A 16,308-nucleotide genomic window follows, 5' to 3' on the forward strand; every position below is an offset into this window, starting at 1 on the left:
ACAAGCCTTTTCTCTTTCAAGCGAGGCGTAAAGACACAACTGTTCACTCAATGCTTACCTAATTGTACCTACATTCACCATTTCCTGTACACTGTTTTATGAACTCTAGTGCTTCTCCTACTATGCTGATGCTTTTTTATTATTTATAGATGTGCAGTATTCTGTTATTTCTGTTTCTCCTATTGCGTTTTGGTTGTGTGTGTAATTTTACTACAGTTTACCTACCATGGAGGATCCCACATGGACACAGAGAAAACACATCAAGCTTCTCACAAACAGAGGCCCGGAGGGAGGATCTTACCCATAACCCCTGAAGCTGTACAGCACACACACTATCTGCTGCACCACTATGCGGCCTGGTTTTAATATATATGATATACACTGATTATATGTTGTGTGTGTGTGTGTGTTCTACAACATGTGTACATGCCACATGTTATGTTATTGCACATTACATTTAGCAAATTCACAGAAACAGTGCCTTAAAATGTGCAGTGGTGTGTTTCTGTAGAGGATTTGTTTAGCAACACGTCAGTTGACCCAGGGCAACCAAACTTTCGCATTCGATTGTGGGCCGAATGCATTGATAGTGTAATTTTAAAGCAGCTGTATGTGAAAATTGCTCAATTTTGCTCTTGGGCTCCCCCTACAGTTGGGCTGCTACACCATGTTCCTTTACTGAATGCATCAGGAAGTTAGAGCAGTGTTTTCAGTCCTGATCCTGCAGCACCACTGCCTTGCCCCCCTTACTCCCAGGACACTCATGCTGCAACTAATAAACTCCTTCCTGAGGTGCTCTGGATGGGATAGAGCAGGGAAAAAGCTACAGTATGCAGAAAGGTGATATAGCAGGACAAGGATTGAGCAAAAGCTGAGCTGTTTACCACATTGCAGAAGTAAAAAAGCTCTGAACTTTCAAAACGTAATAAAGCAATCGTTGCTGAGAGCTCAGCTGTGCGGGAAAACAGAAAGTGTATCTCTTACACACTGCTGCGATGAAAGGAAATCAAAAATGGCTAGAGGAGTTATTGGGGCAGATGAATGTTGTTCTAGCTGAATGTTTTTGGATGCCTGTGTGTTTGTGTTCATGGAACTGGAATGAAGATAGACTGCCTTTGAGTATAATGTATTTGGTTTGGCATGATTCATGTAAGACATAGTGTCTTGTATGAGTCAGGGTTTGCGAGAAAAGGCCAAACCTGTACTTTTTTTCCTCAAATAAAAAAGCAGCATTATTCTACCATGCATACACGTAACATACGCACGCGGGCTGCAGTGTAATTACAGGCTACGGTTGCCTTTTGTTCTGCTCTATAGAGACAGCCATTGAAAGCAGGATGATTACAGTTTAGGAAAGCTGTTCTGTGGGGTGTGTTGGGTGACATCTGTTCTCTTTGATCATTACTTCGCCTCAGACTTAATATCATACAACAGGCTGCTTGAGCAAAGAAGTGGAGTGTGTTTTTGGTGCTCTAGTGTAGTGTGGAGTTGACCTAGGTCTCACCTGTGTGTGTGTATGCTGGCCTACAGAGAGGCGAGGTGTATGAGAGGTCAGGTGCACACACACAAACACTCCCACCCACCATAATTGGCTGGAGTGACTGGAGTTACACCAGGACTGTTCTCGTTCACTTATTGGTTCAACTCACAAGCTTTTGTAGCAAATAAAAAAAACACCTTGTTTAAGGTCTGTCCACAGATTTGTTATGATATTGAGGTCATGGCACTGTGAGAGCCATTTCAAAAGCTTCAGTTTGTGTCTCTGGGGAATTTTGGATCGTTATTCTGTTACATAAGCCATTCTCTTTTCTGCTTTAGTCATTTAACAGATGATTTGACATTTGCATCCAGGATTTGCGGTATGCTGTATGTTATGGAATCCATTCTTCACTCCACTCTTTCAGTATTGCCAGTGTCCACTGGCTGCAACACAACCCCAAAGTCGACAAGGTGTTCTTTTCATGAAATTATGTTTCCTCTAAAAGGTACCATTGCTGATTGTGGCCATAGAATTCTATTTTGCATTCATCAGTCTACAGCACAGTCAGGATCACCACCCCGCCTCATCCCTAATTCCTCAACTCCTCCCAAAAATATTGGATGGAGCACCGGCATTCCAGAGAACACAGTTCCACTGCTCCACAGCTCAGTGCTCGCGAATGCTCACGCATCAGTCATGGTGCCAATAGGTTCATATTTATCTGCTCCAGAGAGTCCTATTCAATTAGCAATAATTCTCTACAGGGACTAGACAAGCTGTGTGTGTGCATTTGCACATCTGTGTCGGCAATGGATGCAGCTTAAAGTAGCTAAACAAACATTTGGTGTGTAGCATTTTGAAAGCAACACCCCTACAGCCTTCTGATATACTATAGCAACCAACAAGCAACACCCTAGCAACCATGTGGGATACTACAGCCCCCCATCTAGAACACCATCACAGAACTACACAGTAAAACCAAATTTTACTATCATAATAATGAAAAAAATGATTTATTAAAACCCTGAAACCATGTGCATTGCTATGCTACCAGTGCGCATGCATGTAAGTTGCAAACGATATCATGTTATTGTCTACCTTGCAAATGCAAGACACGTATTTGGGTGCTAATAAAACGTATATATAGGGTCGTTACTCTTTATACCCTTTCTTCACACATGGAGATCAAATTTAGAGGTGTGAGTGTATGAGATGCCGAGGTGTTTGCTTGCTACCCCGCGTTCAGGCCTCATAGTCATTCAGCACACGTAGGCATGTTGTTGGTCTAAACATAGCAGTAGATGTCAGTTTCTGTAGACATTCTTGCACATTGCCTCAGAAGGGCGGCTTGTTTTAAGGCTGTTTGTTGTCACTGCTGGGTGCATTGTGTGGTTGCTAATGCTGTGCTGCTGTGTTGATGGTTACCAGCCCCATGTTGGTACATTGAGGGAGAGAGAGAGAGAGAGAGAAAGAAGGAGAGAGAGAGGCAGCGCTGAACGGATGGCTGGGTGTTGAGCCATCGGTTCATTACCAGTGCTTTTTAGTGGCGAGCGTGTGTTGAAGCTGCTGTTATACTTCACTGCATTCATACTGCGCTAATTGACAGGAAGTCAATAGGGTCATCAGGAGCGTTTCCAGCATGATCCTGCTGATCTAAGGACAGTTCAGGAGCACACTGAGACCTACGGTTTCTGCAACGTGGTGATAGCTGAGATTGTGTGTGTGTGTGTGTGTGTGTTGTGGGCCATGTGGTTCCACCGGAAGAGGAAGCTCCCGAGTAGAGCCCGAGCCTACATGTAAGTATGCAGGAGATGGAGGCAGAGGAGGGGTCATGACTAGCATTATGAGCTTGTAGTAGAAGTAAGAGTAGGAGCACAAATGTACTGCGCATTCTTTAAGGGTTCTATAGGGAAAGCAATGGTTCTGTATAGAACAGTGACAACTCAAAGGGCCTGTTGGATGCTTAAATTGTTCTTTGTCAAGTTATATCACTTTTATGAAGTGTGTATATCGTCACTGTCCAATGAAAAATCTGTTTTTAGTGTGGTTTGAACCCTGTAGCTGCTATGTACACGGTGTGAGTAATATACCAATAGATGAATAAGACCAATGCTTTCAATTACTGTCAATAAGCTCATTATTTACATTGACTCCATTCAATTCCATTCAGTGTTCAGAACATGTTTGCCATCTCCTGTAAAGTCACCATTTTGGAGATGTTGGAGATGGATGTTTTTCATTGGACAGCGACAATATGATCCTTTTCTAATGGTTCTCTATTGCACCAAAAAGAGTTCTACATTTATGAGGCCTGTTTAAGTACTATATAGAACCATTTTGCTTAGAGCCAGTTTTAATGAAATGCCACTTAGCATGGGTAAAAATATCATGACCATAATAATAATAATAATATTTTTGAAATGTTTGGTGTATTTGTTTATTAGTAACATCATGGACACCACATCAACACCTTAGTAATCACTTGGGATACAATAGCAACTACATGGCAACATAATAGTGACCAACCAGCAACACCCCAGCAACCACATGGGATACTATAGCAACCACATTGCTGCCTCATACTAACCACCTAGCTAATAACACGCTAATAACACCTAAGCCACCACCAACTAAAGAACTACAAAGAAACACCTTAGTGCATTTTTCAAGTCTTTTTTTGTCTGTGATGCTCTAGGACTGTAATTGTGGTGTGATATTTCCTGATGCACTTGATAATTTTTTGAAAAATGATATTAAAGTGGAGTTGTCCTGAGGTAGCAGATTTACACCACTCCTAGCACCATAAAAAAAAACAGATCATAATTGCACTGTTTCAGATGTTATTATTGCAATAACCGTGTATTACAGTCACAGTGGGTGTAAACATGCCCACTGCTGCTGCCCTTATGCAAAGCATGTTTATTAATTAAACTGCAGAAGTGCTGGTGATAGTTTGATCATTTGATTTCATGGTGTCATGATATAAATGGAAAGGTGTCATAGAATGCATTTATTGAGTAGTTTAAGTGGTTTGATGTATAAATAATACGAGTGTAAAAAACGCTAAGATGCAGTTACATGCCTCTTTACCACCCTGTTATTTAGCCTCAGAATAAGAACACATTGTTTTCTTGTGTGGTGGACTTTGGGGGGAAAAAAGATGTGCTTTTTATTGCCTGGTTTACATCACTACAACGGATCTTGCCGGCCTTACCAGGCAGTGTTGCTGTCCTCTCGTTGTGTTGTGTCAGCGCAATGTGTGGTTAGCAAGCTGATTGTCGATTGTAGCCGGGTTAGCTTTTAGCCTTGACCCTTCTCAATTGCACAGGTTTGACTTTCCACCAGTAAAAATACAAGCCATTTGCTTTTAGCTCCAGTTTGGTTCAGCTGAGGTAGGCCAGCTTGTTTTGGAAGGAGCGGATGATGAAGTGTGATCTGTGATTCTGACTAACCTCTCCTATTCTGACCATCTCTACCGTCCACCTGAGCGTTTCCAGCTACATGCTAGTGATATTGCGATCGGTGGTGTATTGAGATGACTTAAAGGGTGTAAGTGGTGTGCAGAGCAGTAGAGCAGGTTGAGTGTTCAGTAGTGAATCTTTTATATTGTACTGCTACACCTGCTGCAGAGAGCACAAAAGCTGGAGCTCCACAGTCTCTCTCTCTTTCTTTATCTGACTTGCGCTCCTTCTTTCTCTGTCTCTCTCTGTGTCTCTCTACCTCTCTCTCCACAGCTTAGTGCTGGATTAACCCTGCCCACACACTGCTCCAAAGGGTCTGATTCTATTGGCAGTACAGTGACTAGAAGGGGTGTCCACAAACATTTGGACATACAGTGTATTTCTCTCATTCTCTTAGTTTCTTTATCTCTCCCTTTCTGTCTCTTTATCTATCTCTCTCTCTCTCTTTTCTTTGCTCTCTCTCTCTCTCACCCTCTGTCTTTTTATCTCTCTCATCCTTACTTTCTCTTTATCTGTCCCATTCTCTCCCTGTCTCTCTCTCTCTCCCTCTCTCTCTCCCGCTCTCTATTTTCATCTCACTTGATTTTTGCTCTTTCTCTCTCTCTCTCTCTCTCTCTCTCTCTCTCTCTCTTTCTCTGACTCATCATCGAGTGACTCAAAGCTGCAAAGCTGTCGCTACCCATGGTGCCTGGCTTCTCACACATGACAGAGTGGCACACATGGTTCTGTTTTTTTTTTTTTACCCCTTTCTCTCTTTTCTCCTCCTACCTTCTTTATCTCTCTCCCACTCTCTTTCTCTCCATCCTCAGTGTCCTCTCTGCATTCCTCTTTTTACACTCTGGTTCTTCAGGTTCCTCTGCTGTTCTCCTGTGTCTAGACCAGATGGCTAGGTCTGGGCTGGGTGGCATATGGGAGTTTGCAGGGCTAATATTGCATTAGAATGCTAATGTTGTTGTTTACACACACACACACACACACACACTGTATCTTCAGTGTTAGCAGTGCAGACGTGTTTTGGTCTCATCGTTTTGGCAACTTGCTTACATTGTTGGCAGATGATGACTCTGGTGTTGGAGTCTAATTCTTCTGTACAGTTCGACTTAAGGCCTTGTTTATGTTAAGAGAATTTCTGTTGTGCTGTGTTGTGTAATTACATGATAACTAACCTGAAAACCTAATTATGTGATTGGACAATATTTCTAGCCGATCCTAAGAGATCAGATTATCTGTATTTTCCGAGTTGCTGCAGCTCTACAGAAGGACATGGGACCCTGCAGTTCTTTATTCAACCACTGGATGGCAGTACTTTTAAATCCACTAACCTAATATTCCTTTCAAGAGTACATCACTCAGCCCAGTACGGTTAGTATCACAACACAGCAAAGCTAGCAATCACCCCTAACTGCACTCTAAGCTACACAGTACAGTTCTGCACGGGGACTCTCGCAGCTGGTGCTGGAGTTCAACAGTGTTTTTATTGTGATTGATTCCAAAAGGTTATGCACAATTATGCATAAGCAAGTTTGCCATCTCTAATCATAACATAGTCAAGGCTCAATTTTTTTCTGTCTGTTTTGATGTTAAAAAAATATCAATAACAAGTAGACACACAACAGTAACTTTTTATCCAGTTCAGATCATGATACAATATTTCATCTAATAGAACCAATCAGCGTTACAGCACAATAAAAATATGTACAGGTGGGAAAGCTGTTTGCTGCAACTGCTGCGTTGATGCAGTAGGATTTAAGACCTTGTTGAGTTGTTTACACAAAATATTGTTATAAAAAAGAGTCATACTGAGATAGTGTGTACCTATAAATAATCACAGTATGATCCCTTCTGATAGAGTCGTTGCGGGACTGCGAGAACCATCTATTGTTCCACAGTGTTGTATAACCCCCTGAACTGTTCACACTCTCACGAAGCGGGAAACGTCTGATGAGAAACTGTTGTTTACAGGTAGTGAAATGGAAATTTCATACAGGAAAGTTCAATCGGATCTCATCTAGTCACAGTGGGGACGCATCTTAATGGCAAGTGTAAACAGAATCCAGTCAGTATATCCAGCCAGATACTGTCCATACAAAATACACATCCATACAAACTTAGAACCTATTGTGTTTGCTTACATATTTCAGTCCCCAGGAATTTACCATTTTCATCAGTGTTCTGTGGTAGCTGTTGGCATACATGTTGAGAATTGTCAGGATGCACTAGCTGTTACTAGCTGTAAGCACATTTTACTCCTCAGATGGGGTTTGATTTTGTATACCTGATAGTACTAGCGCCCCCTACTGGGTTCTACAAGGAATTTCATGAACTGGTTTGGTTCAGTCTTTTTTATACAGACATGAATGTGGTGTCAGTTGAAAGGTTGAGTTTCTGTTTGTTTCATAGCTACTAGTTTAGCATTGCAGTGTATGTATATATGATAATGGACCCAGTAAAGTCAAATATCTTCATGCTTTGTTTCCTCTCTTTCTCCCTCTTGCGCTTACTCTCCCTCTCTCTCTGTTTCTCTGTTTCTCAGTGTGGAGGGCGACCCTCAGTGCGGGGACACGGGCAGTTTTTCTGACAGCTCCTGCAGTCAGGGCCCATACCTGGGCGGTTTGGAACGCTACGGGAAGCCCAGCGGAGTTCCCGTGGGCCCTCAGGGGCCTCCTGTGGCCCCTCCAAGCCCAGCCAGCCTGGCCTGGGCCCAGCGCACTCGCCTACAACCCGCCAGTCTGGCTCTACGCAAGCAGGAAGAGGAGGAGAACAAGCGCTGTAAAGCGCTCTCAGACAGCTATGAGCTCTCCACAGACCTGCAGGACAAGAAGGTGTGTGAAAGTGAATATGAGGGGTGGGCATCATAGCACTATAGCACAATATTCAGTTTATTCAGTTTAACTTTTGTATTTATTTATTGATATTATCAGTTTTTAGTGTATATTTTACTATTATAATGATCAATATTTTATACTGATGTTTTATGTTGTTCTTCTGTGAATAGTAAAGTGTCCTTGAGTGTCATTTACATTTACATTTATGGCATTTAGCTGACGCTCTTATCCAGAGCGACTTATAAGGTTATTCCTATTTCAGAGAAGGGCCAACCTAGTGTTAGGAGTCTTGCCCAAGGACTCTTATTGGTGTAGCGCAGCATAGTCACCCAGACCGGGAATCGAACCCCAGTCTCCCACATGGTAGCTCACTGGTGTTGGTGTTATCTATTGCGCCACACCAACCATGAAAGGTGTCATGAAAGGTGCCTATAAATTAAATATTATAATAATTATTATTATAACTATAACAAAGGCTATGTAAAAGTATTAGTTATTGATTATTAGATAAAATAATTGATATTGCTGATATTAGATGAGTGTCATAATGATCTGACATGTGATCAGCTACTTGTTATACAGTTTATGTATGTATACCATCTAAATGTCTGTATATATTTTTTGGATATAACTCTAATATTAGTTATCTTTTTATGAAACCTTGGAAGTAGAAGTGACAGTAATACTAGTAATGTGGGCGGAGAATGAATAGATCATTTAAAGGTGATATATCATAGCCATTTTCCACAAGTTTACAAAGTTTCCTGAGGTCTTTATGAAATGTCTGTGACATGCTTTGCCCTAAATGCTTAAAAACCTTAAGGGCTAGCCCAGCTCCACAGCAAACTTTCTCACCCTCTCTAAATAGCCACTGTTCTAAATGGCCGGTCCAGGTCAACACAAAAAAATAGTCTTTGTAGCATTTGGGTAAAAAAAAAACACTAAAGAAGAAAGGGAAGGATTTGCATTTAGTAAAAGTTGTTCATTCAGTACATCAGATACATTAACCATGTTTGTAAAACCAGTTCATACTGGGAGGCCTTAAATTTGCCCGTATGCGTGTATAGTATTTTGTCATGCATATAAGGCATGGAAAATGATCAGGAAAAGTACTAAAGAATATTTTCCTATAAAGAACGGAAACCTGTCTAATGGGACGGCTTGTGACGTAGGAAGCCGAGCCAAATTGGAACAGCTTTTTGAATCACCTGTTTCTCTTCTAGTAGCCCACAGAAAACTGAAAGGGTTGTCTTATTTCACATTTTGATGGTTGGTAGACACTCCAGCTATGCAAATACACTTTTCCTAATATGTACCCTTTAATGTAACTGACCAGTATAACCAGCAGCTTATCGGCATACAGCACCAATGCATTGCTGATACACATCGGCCGTTGTCTTCAAGCTGTCTTCCTGCTGTGCTGTGGACAGGGTGTCTTTCAGGCATTGTGCCAAAGCTCCATCAGCTGTAATTAAGGGGAAAACAAATGCAGAAAAGAGTCATGGGAAAATCAATACAGTGAGTGTGTACAGTAACAGGACGTGAAATGTTATTCTTCATTGGACAGCTCGTGACATAATGTGGAGATTAAGTGATAATTCATTTTCATTGTGTTATGGCTCAATCTTATTTGAACATTTAAGCCCTGGAGCTTTATGCACACTGCTGAATTACTTTGCCTAACACACAATGGAGATGATTTGCAGTGTTATTTAATGCTATATATAATGTGGTCTTTTTAATACAGCTTCAGTTAACAGATGGAGCCTGTTAGATGACGTGTTATTCAGAATGAATAACTACTTTTCCCTCTCTTCTCTCTCTCTTTTAGGTGGAGATGTTGGAGAGGAAATATGGCGGATCCCTCCTGAGCAGACGTGCCGCGCGCACCATCCAGACGGCTTTCCGGCAGTACCGCATGAATAAGAACTTTCAGCGGCTGCGCAGTTCTGCCTCGGAAAGCCGCATGACTCGCCGCATCATCCTCTCTAATATGCGCATGCAGTACTCGTTTGACGAGCGTCAGCCGCAGGTGCAGATACACATAATTAACTTAACTGTCACCTTAACTCAAAACCTAGCCCTTATCCTAACCCTAACACTGTTAAGGATCAACTACATTTGCTAGGTCGTTTGTAAAGAATCTGTGGATGAACTATGGGCTACTAAACTAACTTTGAATAAAACATAATATACAGTTGAACATAAGGAATGTTTTGACCAGTTACCTAATAGTGATAATAACAACCCATGGCTCGGATGACACTAGCAGGACGTCGTGGCATGAACTGTATTAGGTGTCTTCATTATAGAGGTTCAGTGTCTGTGGTGCTGAATGGAAACAACGTCGCCAAGGCTTATTATACAATTTTTAAGGGGTTAAATATGCCAGGCTCCTCCAAAATTCTCTGTAATCGTGTTCTAATCATCTGCAACTGATGTGCTGCTCCTGATTCTAGTTTAAGTAGTAATAAACGTGGAGGTGTTCTAACCTTTTCCTCACAAGAGGATGTTTTTTCTCCATTTATCAATATTGTTCAAATGAAGATAAAATGTTCAGAAGTTTAAATATGTTAAAAAGGAAAATGTTTTATGGTGTGTCCAAACATTTGACTGATGACTATATGTATACATTGTGAGCATTCAAAATCATTCGTACATACTTGTATGCCATTTTCCCCTAAACCTCACTCCAAATACTAAGCACATCTTGCCCCTAGTCTGGGTAGTACATTCAGCACCACGGACAGGGCCTTTGCTAGTAGTGAAAGCATGTCCAGCACCATATCTGATACTGTAGTAGTTCTTTCCTGACATTACAAAAAGTGTTACAAGCCTGATATTTGCAGAGAATGGAAGTTAGACCTACCAGCTAACAGTCTTTCTTACTCAACCGTGGTACAAAAGTTTAAGCAGAGAACAGATTATCATAATCTCTCCTATATTGGTTCTGCAGGTGCAGCCTCAGACTCCCCAACAGCAGCAGCAGCAGCGCTACCCCCCTCACCACTCCTCTGCCCTGGGCATGGCCGGCCAACTGGGCCCCGCTAACACAGAGCAGGACGCAGGGTCACCCTCACACTGTCCCTCTGACCGCGAGGAGTACTGCCATGCAGATGATGCCTTCACCAAACAAGTGAGTACTGTGTGTGGTACATATTGAATAGGATACAGAGTAGTCTGGATATCAGTTTTAGATAGAAAGTAAAAAAGGTAGTGTGCTGCTAATATAATACCATAGAGAATTGCTGTGGTGAACTGATACAGTAGGTTTTGTGTATAGTTGTCATAATGTGCATGTCATTATATTATTCATTATTTTTTATTAAATTAAATAATAGAAATAATTAAAAAGACTGAAACAATGAATACTGATTAGTGATGTTGAAAAGTGAGACTCTAAGCAACAAGGATTATGTAGGATTATACACTAAGAAACACTGTGGATCACTCTCATAAAGCGCTCCACCAGTTTCACTCTAAGCAGTCTCAAAAAAAACTCTCTAACAGAACTCAAAATACCTTCTGATCTAGCCAAGCAGTACATTTTCAGAACCAAGGCCAATATGTATTTAATTATCTTCTATATTCTATGATGTTTTCAAACGTTTGGTTGTAAACAGTTTTTGCTTTCACACAGACTTGACTGATTAATCTAAATAATTAAAAGCCGCATTTGAATCTGTTTGGATTGAGCATCATTACAAACGTCACAACTGCAGCCCAGATCAAATTGACTTTCTTGAAAAGGCTGTCAGAGGGCATTAGGAGTGAATTTGAATAAAAGTGCTTTTTACTACTGCAGCTGAGATAAAATTGGCTTTCTTGAGAAACAAGACTTTAGATAAAAATACATATATATATATATTCCCCATATATTCCCCAAAGTGCAGACTTTCAGCTTAATGAAAGCATTTCTATCCAGATAAGATGAGCAATGTAGGAATTACAGTCATTTTACAAAAACCCAACATAATCTTAGTTAAATTGTATTTTTAATACAAATCCGATGCAATTAGTTGCTGTTTGAAGTCTGGAACCTATAGACATCACCAGACACTGAATTTCCTTCCCAGAGAGAGGCTGAGTCACATGACTGGAGGGCCGTGCAAAGCTCAGAGACACCACACAGACAGCAATGCGAGTCAATCCAAGCATGTTTTTATTTACCAATTAGTGTAATAAGTGTAAACACACCCAAAACACTACTTCTCTAAACCTGAGTCACTAGTATGAGTCTGTGTAGAGGCTCTCACTTTGTTGCCAGGAGGCTAGTGTGCTCTCTACTGGCCTTCACTCTTTAGCTGGAAGGCTAACAGCCTCTCTCCCGTGCCGACAAGAGCTGAGCCTCTGGGAATACATTTTGTACAGTACTAAACTTGGGTGTTAAGTGAAACATTCAGCAAAGTTTAAACCATAAACACAAAGCAGAAATATGATATATGAAAAACTCCCTAAAAATGGTAATAAACATGTGTGACTGACAGCCCTCAATTACTGCCGTTTAAAATTTTGTTACCATGGCATATTAGAGTTTACCAGCCCATATCTCAGTTACCAGCCCATATCCGTATCTAAAGAGCCAAGCTGACGTTTATGTTTAGGTTCCCAGGGGCTTTAACCTGCTGGGGGCTTCTATCTAAATAGCTGTAGCTGTCCGTAATTAGGAGAAGGGCTCCATAATCTTGTTTGATTTTGCTGCTGTAAAAACTGACTTTCCCTGTGGGATAAATAAAGTGATCTATCTATCTATCTATCTATCTATAAGCCAAAAGAGCTACTCCACCATCTCCTCTTTTACTCATATACACAAATATAATACTAATAAACAGTGTAGAATCTAAGAGTGAAAAATAATTTGTATGAGATGACCACATGCATAAACTGAATTAGCGAAATAGCTGGAAGTGTTAGAGCAGGAAAAAACAGGACTTGGAAACACTGCCTTATCTGTGACTATGTGTGTTTATGTGTTCATCCCTCAGGTCACATCCCTCGCAGACTCAATGGATGATGCTCTGACCTGCCGGTCAGGCCGAGGCGACTCTCAAGAGGGCAGTGGCGACGGCGCGGGTGAATCAGAAGACTTTGGTGAGTGCGTGTGGACCAGCAAGCCCCCAACCCGTCGCGGAGTGGGTGTGGGTGACTCGGAGCGGAGCGGGCCCACCATGCTGGGGGGCATGCATGAGGATAGCACAGCCACATCATACAGCGACGTGACACTCTACATGGACGACGGCGTGCCCTCGTCACCCCTGTCCATCGAGCGCGCACCTAGCAGCACTGACACAGAGTACTGGGGTGTGGGAGGTGGTGCAGGGGGTCGCGAGGACAGCCGGGATACGGAGGGTGGCGGCAGCAACAACAGTCGGCGCAGCACGCCCTGTACAGAGTGCCGTGACTACCGGCTCCGTGGACCACACCTGCCCGTGCTAACCATCGAGCCGCCCAGCGACAGCTCGGTGGACATGAGTGATCGCTCGGACAGAGGTTCACTCAGCAGGCAGATGATGTACGAGCAGGAGCCAGGAGGGGGAGGAGGAGGAGGAGGAACAGGTGGAGTTGGAAGTACAGGTTCGCCACAAGGAACTCTCAAACACAACCCAGCCGTCCGCTCAGCCAGCGCCTGCACTGCCCAAGGCCAGACCCGCCCCATGGGACGTCCTGTGCCATCACCCCTGCCCACGCACCTACCGCATCACGCCATCCTGCTGCACCACCAGCACCCACACCATCCGCTCCAGCACCACCCGCTCCACCATCACCACCACCACCCCCTTCCCCCCCACCTGCACCACCACCCAGGACCCCACTACCCGGACCCCGGCTCGCCCTCGCCCACACAGCCACCGCCTCTCACACCGCTCTCCTCTGCCTCATCCGCACCCCTGCCTTCTACAGGCATGGAGCAGTCGGACGGAGACAATGACTCACTCAACTCCACCACCAACTCGAATGAAACCATCAACTGCAGCTCGGGTTCCTCATCCCGGGACAGCCTGCGGGAGCCGCTACCCGCACTGGGCAAGCAAACCTACCAGCGGGAGAGCCGCCACAGCTGGGATTCTCCTGCCTTCAACAATGACGTGGTGCAGAGAAGACAGTACCGGATCGGCCTCAATCTTTTCAACAAGTAAGAGTCGAGCAGAATCTTTGGAATCTTTCTGGGGGCATAGGATGACCCTTCTTCTCCCCCCCCATGATGCTAGCCAGTGTGGGCATCTGTTAGCTGACATACAAGAATTAGTGATGTTATGTAAGCTGCAGTTCAGAAAGGTGACTCTGAGGAAGCACATTTTAGTCACCCTCTTAGTGCTGTGACAGCTAGCAGGTGCAATAAGTATAACCAGGGCATTCGGGGTAGCAGTTTTTCATTTTTAGATACACTATATGGACAAGCGTATTGGGGCACCTGTTCATACATTGTTAAATCAAGGGTTTTAAAAGTTTATCCTGGTTTTGTTGGAGTAACTATCTCTAACGTCCAGGAAAGGCTTTCTACTAGATATTTGAGCAAGCATTGTTGTGAGGATTTGTTTGCTTTCAGCAACAAAAGCATAAGTGAGGTTGGGATGTTTATTGATCACCACCTCACCTCATCCCCAACTCCCCAACCTATCCCAAAAATATTGGATGGAGCACCGTCACTCCAGAGAGCACAGTTCCACTGCTTCACAGCTCAATGCTGGGGGGCTTTATACCCCTCTCTATCCCACGCCTGGCATTAGGCATGGTGCTAAAAGGTTAATGTTTATCTGCTATTCCTGTTCCTAGTCCTATTCTATCCCCCATCACATGTAATGCTCCTAAATATTAGAGTGTTGTGGGGCAGAGAGGGAGCCATCTACCGATTGTGCTGAGATCTAAGCCAATTGTATACTGAATTTAATATGTGAGTAGCTGTCTTGCAGGGAAGGACATTGGCCTTTGCTGTTTATGCATCCTTAGGTGGTTTGTTACAACTTAACACCACATCACACTGTCAGCCCCTGTTTATAAATTACACCCACTATAATTTCTGTATTAGTCTTTTCTGCAAAATGACATTGATAGATTAAGTAGAGGCCATGAACAACCAACAGCTGTAGTAGTACACTCTGTTTAATATTTCACAAACGACAACGGATGTATTATGAAAGATTAAGTCATTTTGGTGTTTTATTGAAATTGCTGGTGTCTGATGCGCAGAGCACTTTAGTAAAGGAACAGCTCTGATGTGTAAGCAGCCAAAAGCATTTGGAGATGAAAAGCTGGGTGGTAATGAAAAAAAAAACAGGCCATCTAAGGCTAAATGGAGAGATAGAGAGAAAGAGATGAGATGAGAGCTGGGGGTAAATGAAATATGATACAAACACACACAATGCAGCTGTATGTGCCTTTGCCCTCTGGCATTCACTTCAGCATTATTACAGCATGAGTGTATGGCTAGTGTGAAAGTGATTGAAAGTGATCCACAACACAGATAGCCCCCCAACCCTCTCTCTCTCTCTCTCTCTCTCTCTCTCTCTCTCAATATTTCTCTTTCTCTCCCACTGCCTCTTTTAGGAAGCCAGAGAAGGGCATTCAGTACCTGATAGAGAGGGGCTTTGTGTCGGACACCCCGGTGGGCATTGCACGCTTTATTCTGGAGAGGAAAGGCCTGAGCCGGCAGATGATTGGGGAGTTTCTGGGCAACCGGCAGAAGCAGTTCAACAAAGACGTGTTAGAGTGAGTGCAGCCCTGCTCATGCAGTCCTGCCTGTTCGGAAAGGGTCATCCTGAGGTTGACCGTCAGCCTCAGGACAGACCCACAATGGCTAGCGCGCAGGCTTTAGAGCTGTAGATACAGAGGCAGGTGGATGGATAGGCTACAGTATGAGTTGTAATATAGTCTCCACTCTATAAAGTGTATAAACTAATATGCATCCAGTTTATTGTAATTTCCTCAACAAAATTAGTATAAACTGATGTTAACTTAATGCAATAAATTGACAGGTTAAAACTTTTTTAGGTCAAATCTTGACAAAAAGTAAATCATTGAAGGACCTTACCCCCAAACATGACTCTACATCCAATTCAGATCACAATATAATAGCTCCACCTCTGCAAACATCAGTGTGTTTTAATAACAGTATGTTTAATTAATATAAAATTACAGTATTAATCTATATAATGGTGGTGTCTGATTTTGTATATTTACAGTAATTATTCTGCTGTAGTTAGAAATACAGTACAGTAACTATAGTCAGGGATACAGTACAGTAGTTATAGTTAGAAACGTAGTACAGTAACTGTAGTCATGGATACAGTACAGTAACTGTAGTCATAAATGCAGTACAGTAACTGTAGTCAGGGATACAGTACAATAACTGTAGTTAGAAATGCAGTACATTATTTAAATTTAGAAATGTAGTACTGTAACTAGTCAGGGATACAGTACAATAACTGTAGTCAGGGATACAGTACAGTAATTATAGTTAGAAACGTAGTACAGTAACTGTTGTCAGGGATTCAGTACAATAACTGTAGTCGGGAATACAGTACAGTAATTTTAGTTGGAAATG

The 16,308-nt window shown here is 42.6% G+C and overlaps 1 protein-coding gene across 5 annotated transcripts in view; it reads left to right on the top strand.

Moving 5' to 3' along the window:
- The window catches only part of iqsec2a (IQ motif and Sec7 domain ArfGEF 2a), a 117,190-nt gene that overhangs the window by 85,803 nt on the left and 15,079 nt on the right, over nt 1–16,308 (top strand). For all 5 annotated transcript variants that reach the window (XM_072681836.1, XM_072681838.1, XM_072681837.1 and 2 more), the window contains 5 exons: nt 7,475–7,763; nt 9,598–9,798; nt 10,723–10,902; nt 12,752–13,899; nt 15,312–15,473. In XM_072681836.1, coding sequence (XP_072537937.1) covers nt 7,475–7,763; nt 9,598–9,798; nt 10,723–10,902; nt 12,752–13,899; nt 15,312–15,473 — 1,980 coding nt within the window. The remainder of the gene's footprint in view (nt 1–7,474; nt 7,764–9,597; nt 9,799–10,722; nt 10,903–12,751; nt 13,900–15,311; nt 15,474–16,308) is intronic.

This window comes from Salminus brasiliensis, chromosome 6, assembly GCF_030463535.1.
Source record: "Salminus brasiliensis chromosome 6, fSalBra1.hap2, whole genome shotgun sequence".
In the NCBI taxonomy this organism is placed as follows: Eukaryota; Metazoa; Chordata; class Actinopteri; order Characiformes; family Bryconidae; genus Salminus; species Salminus brasiliensis.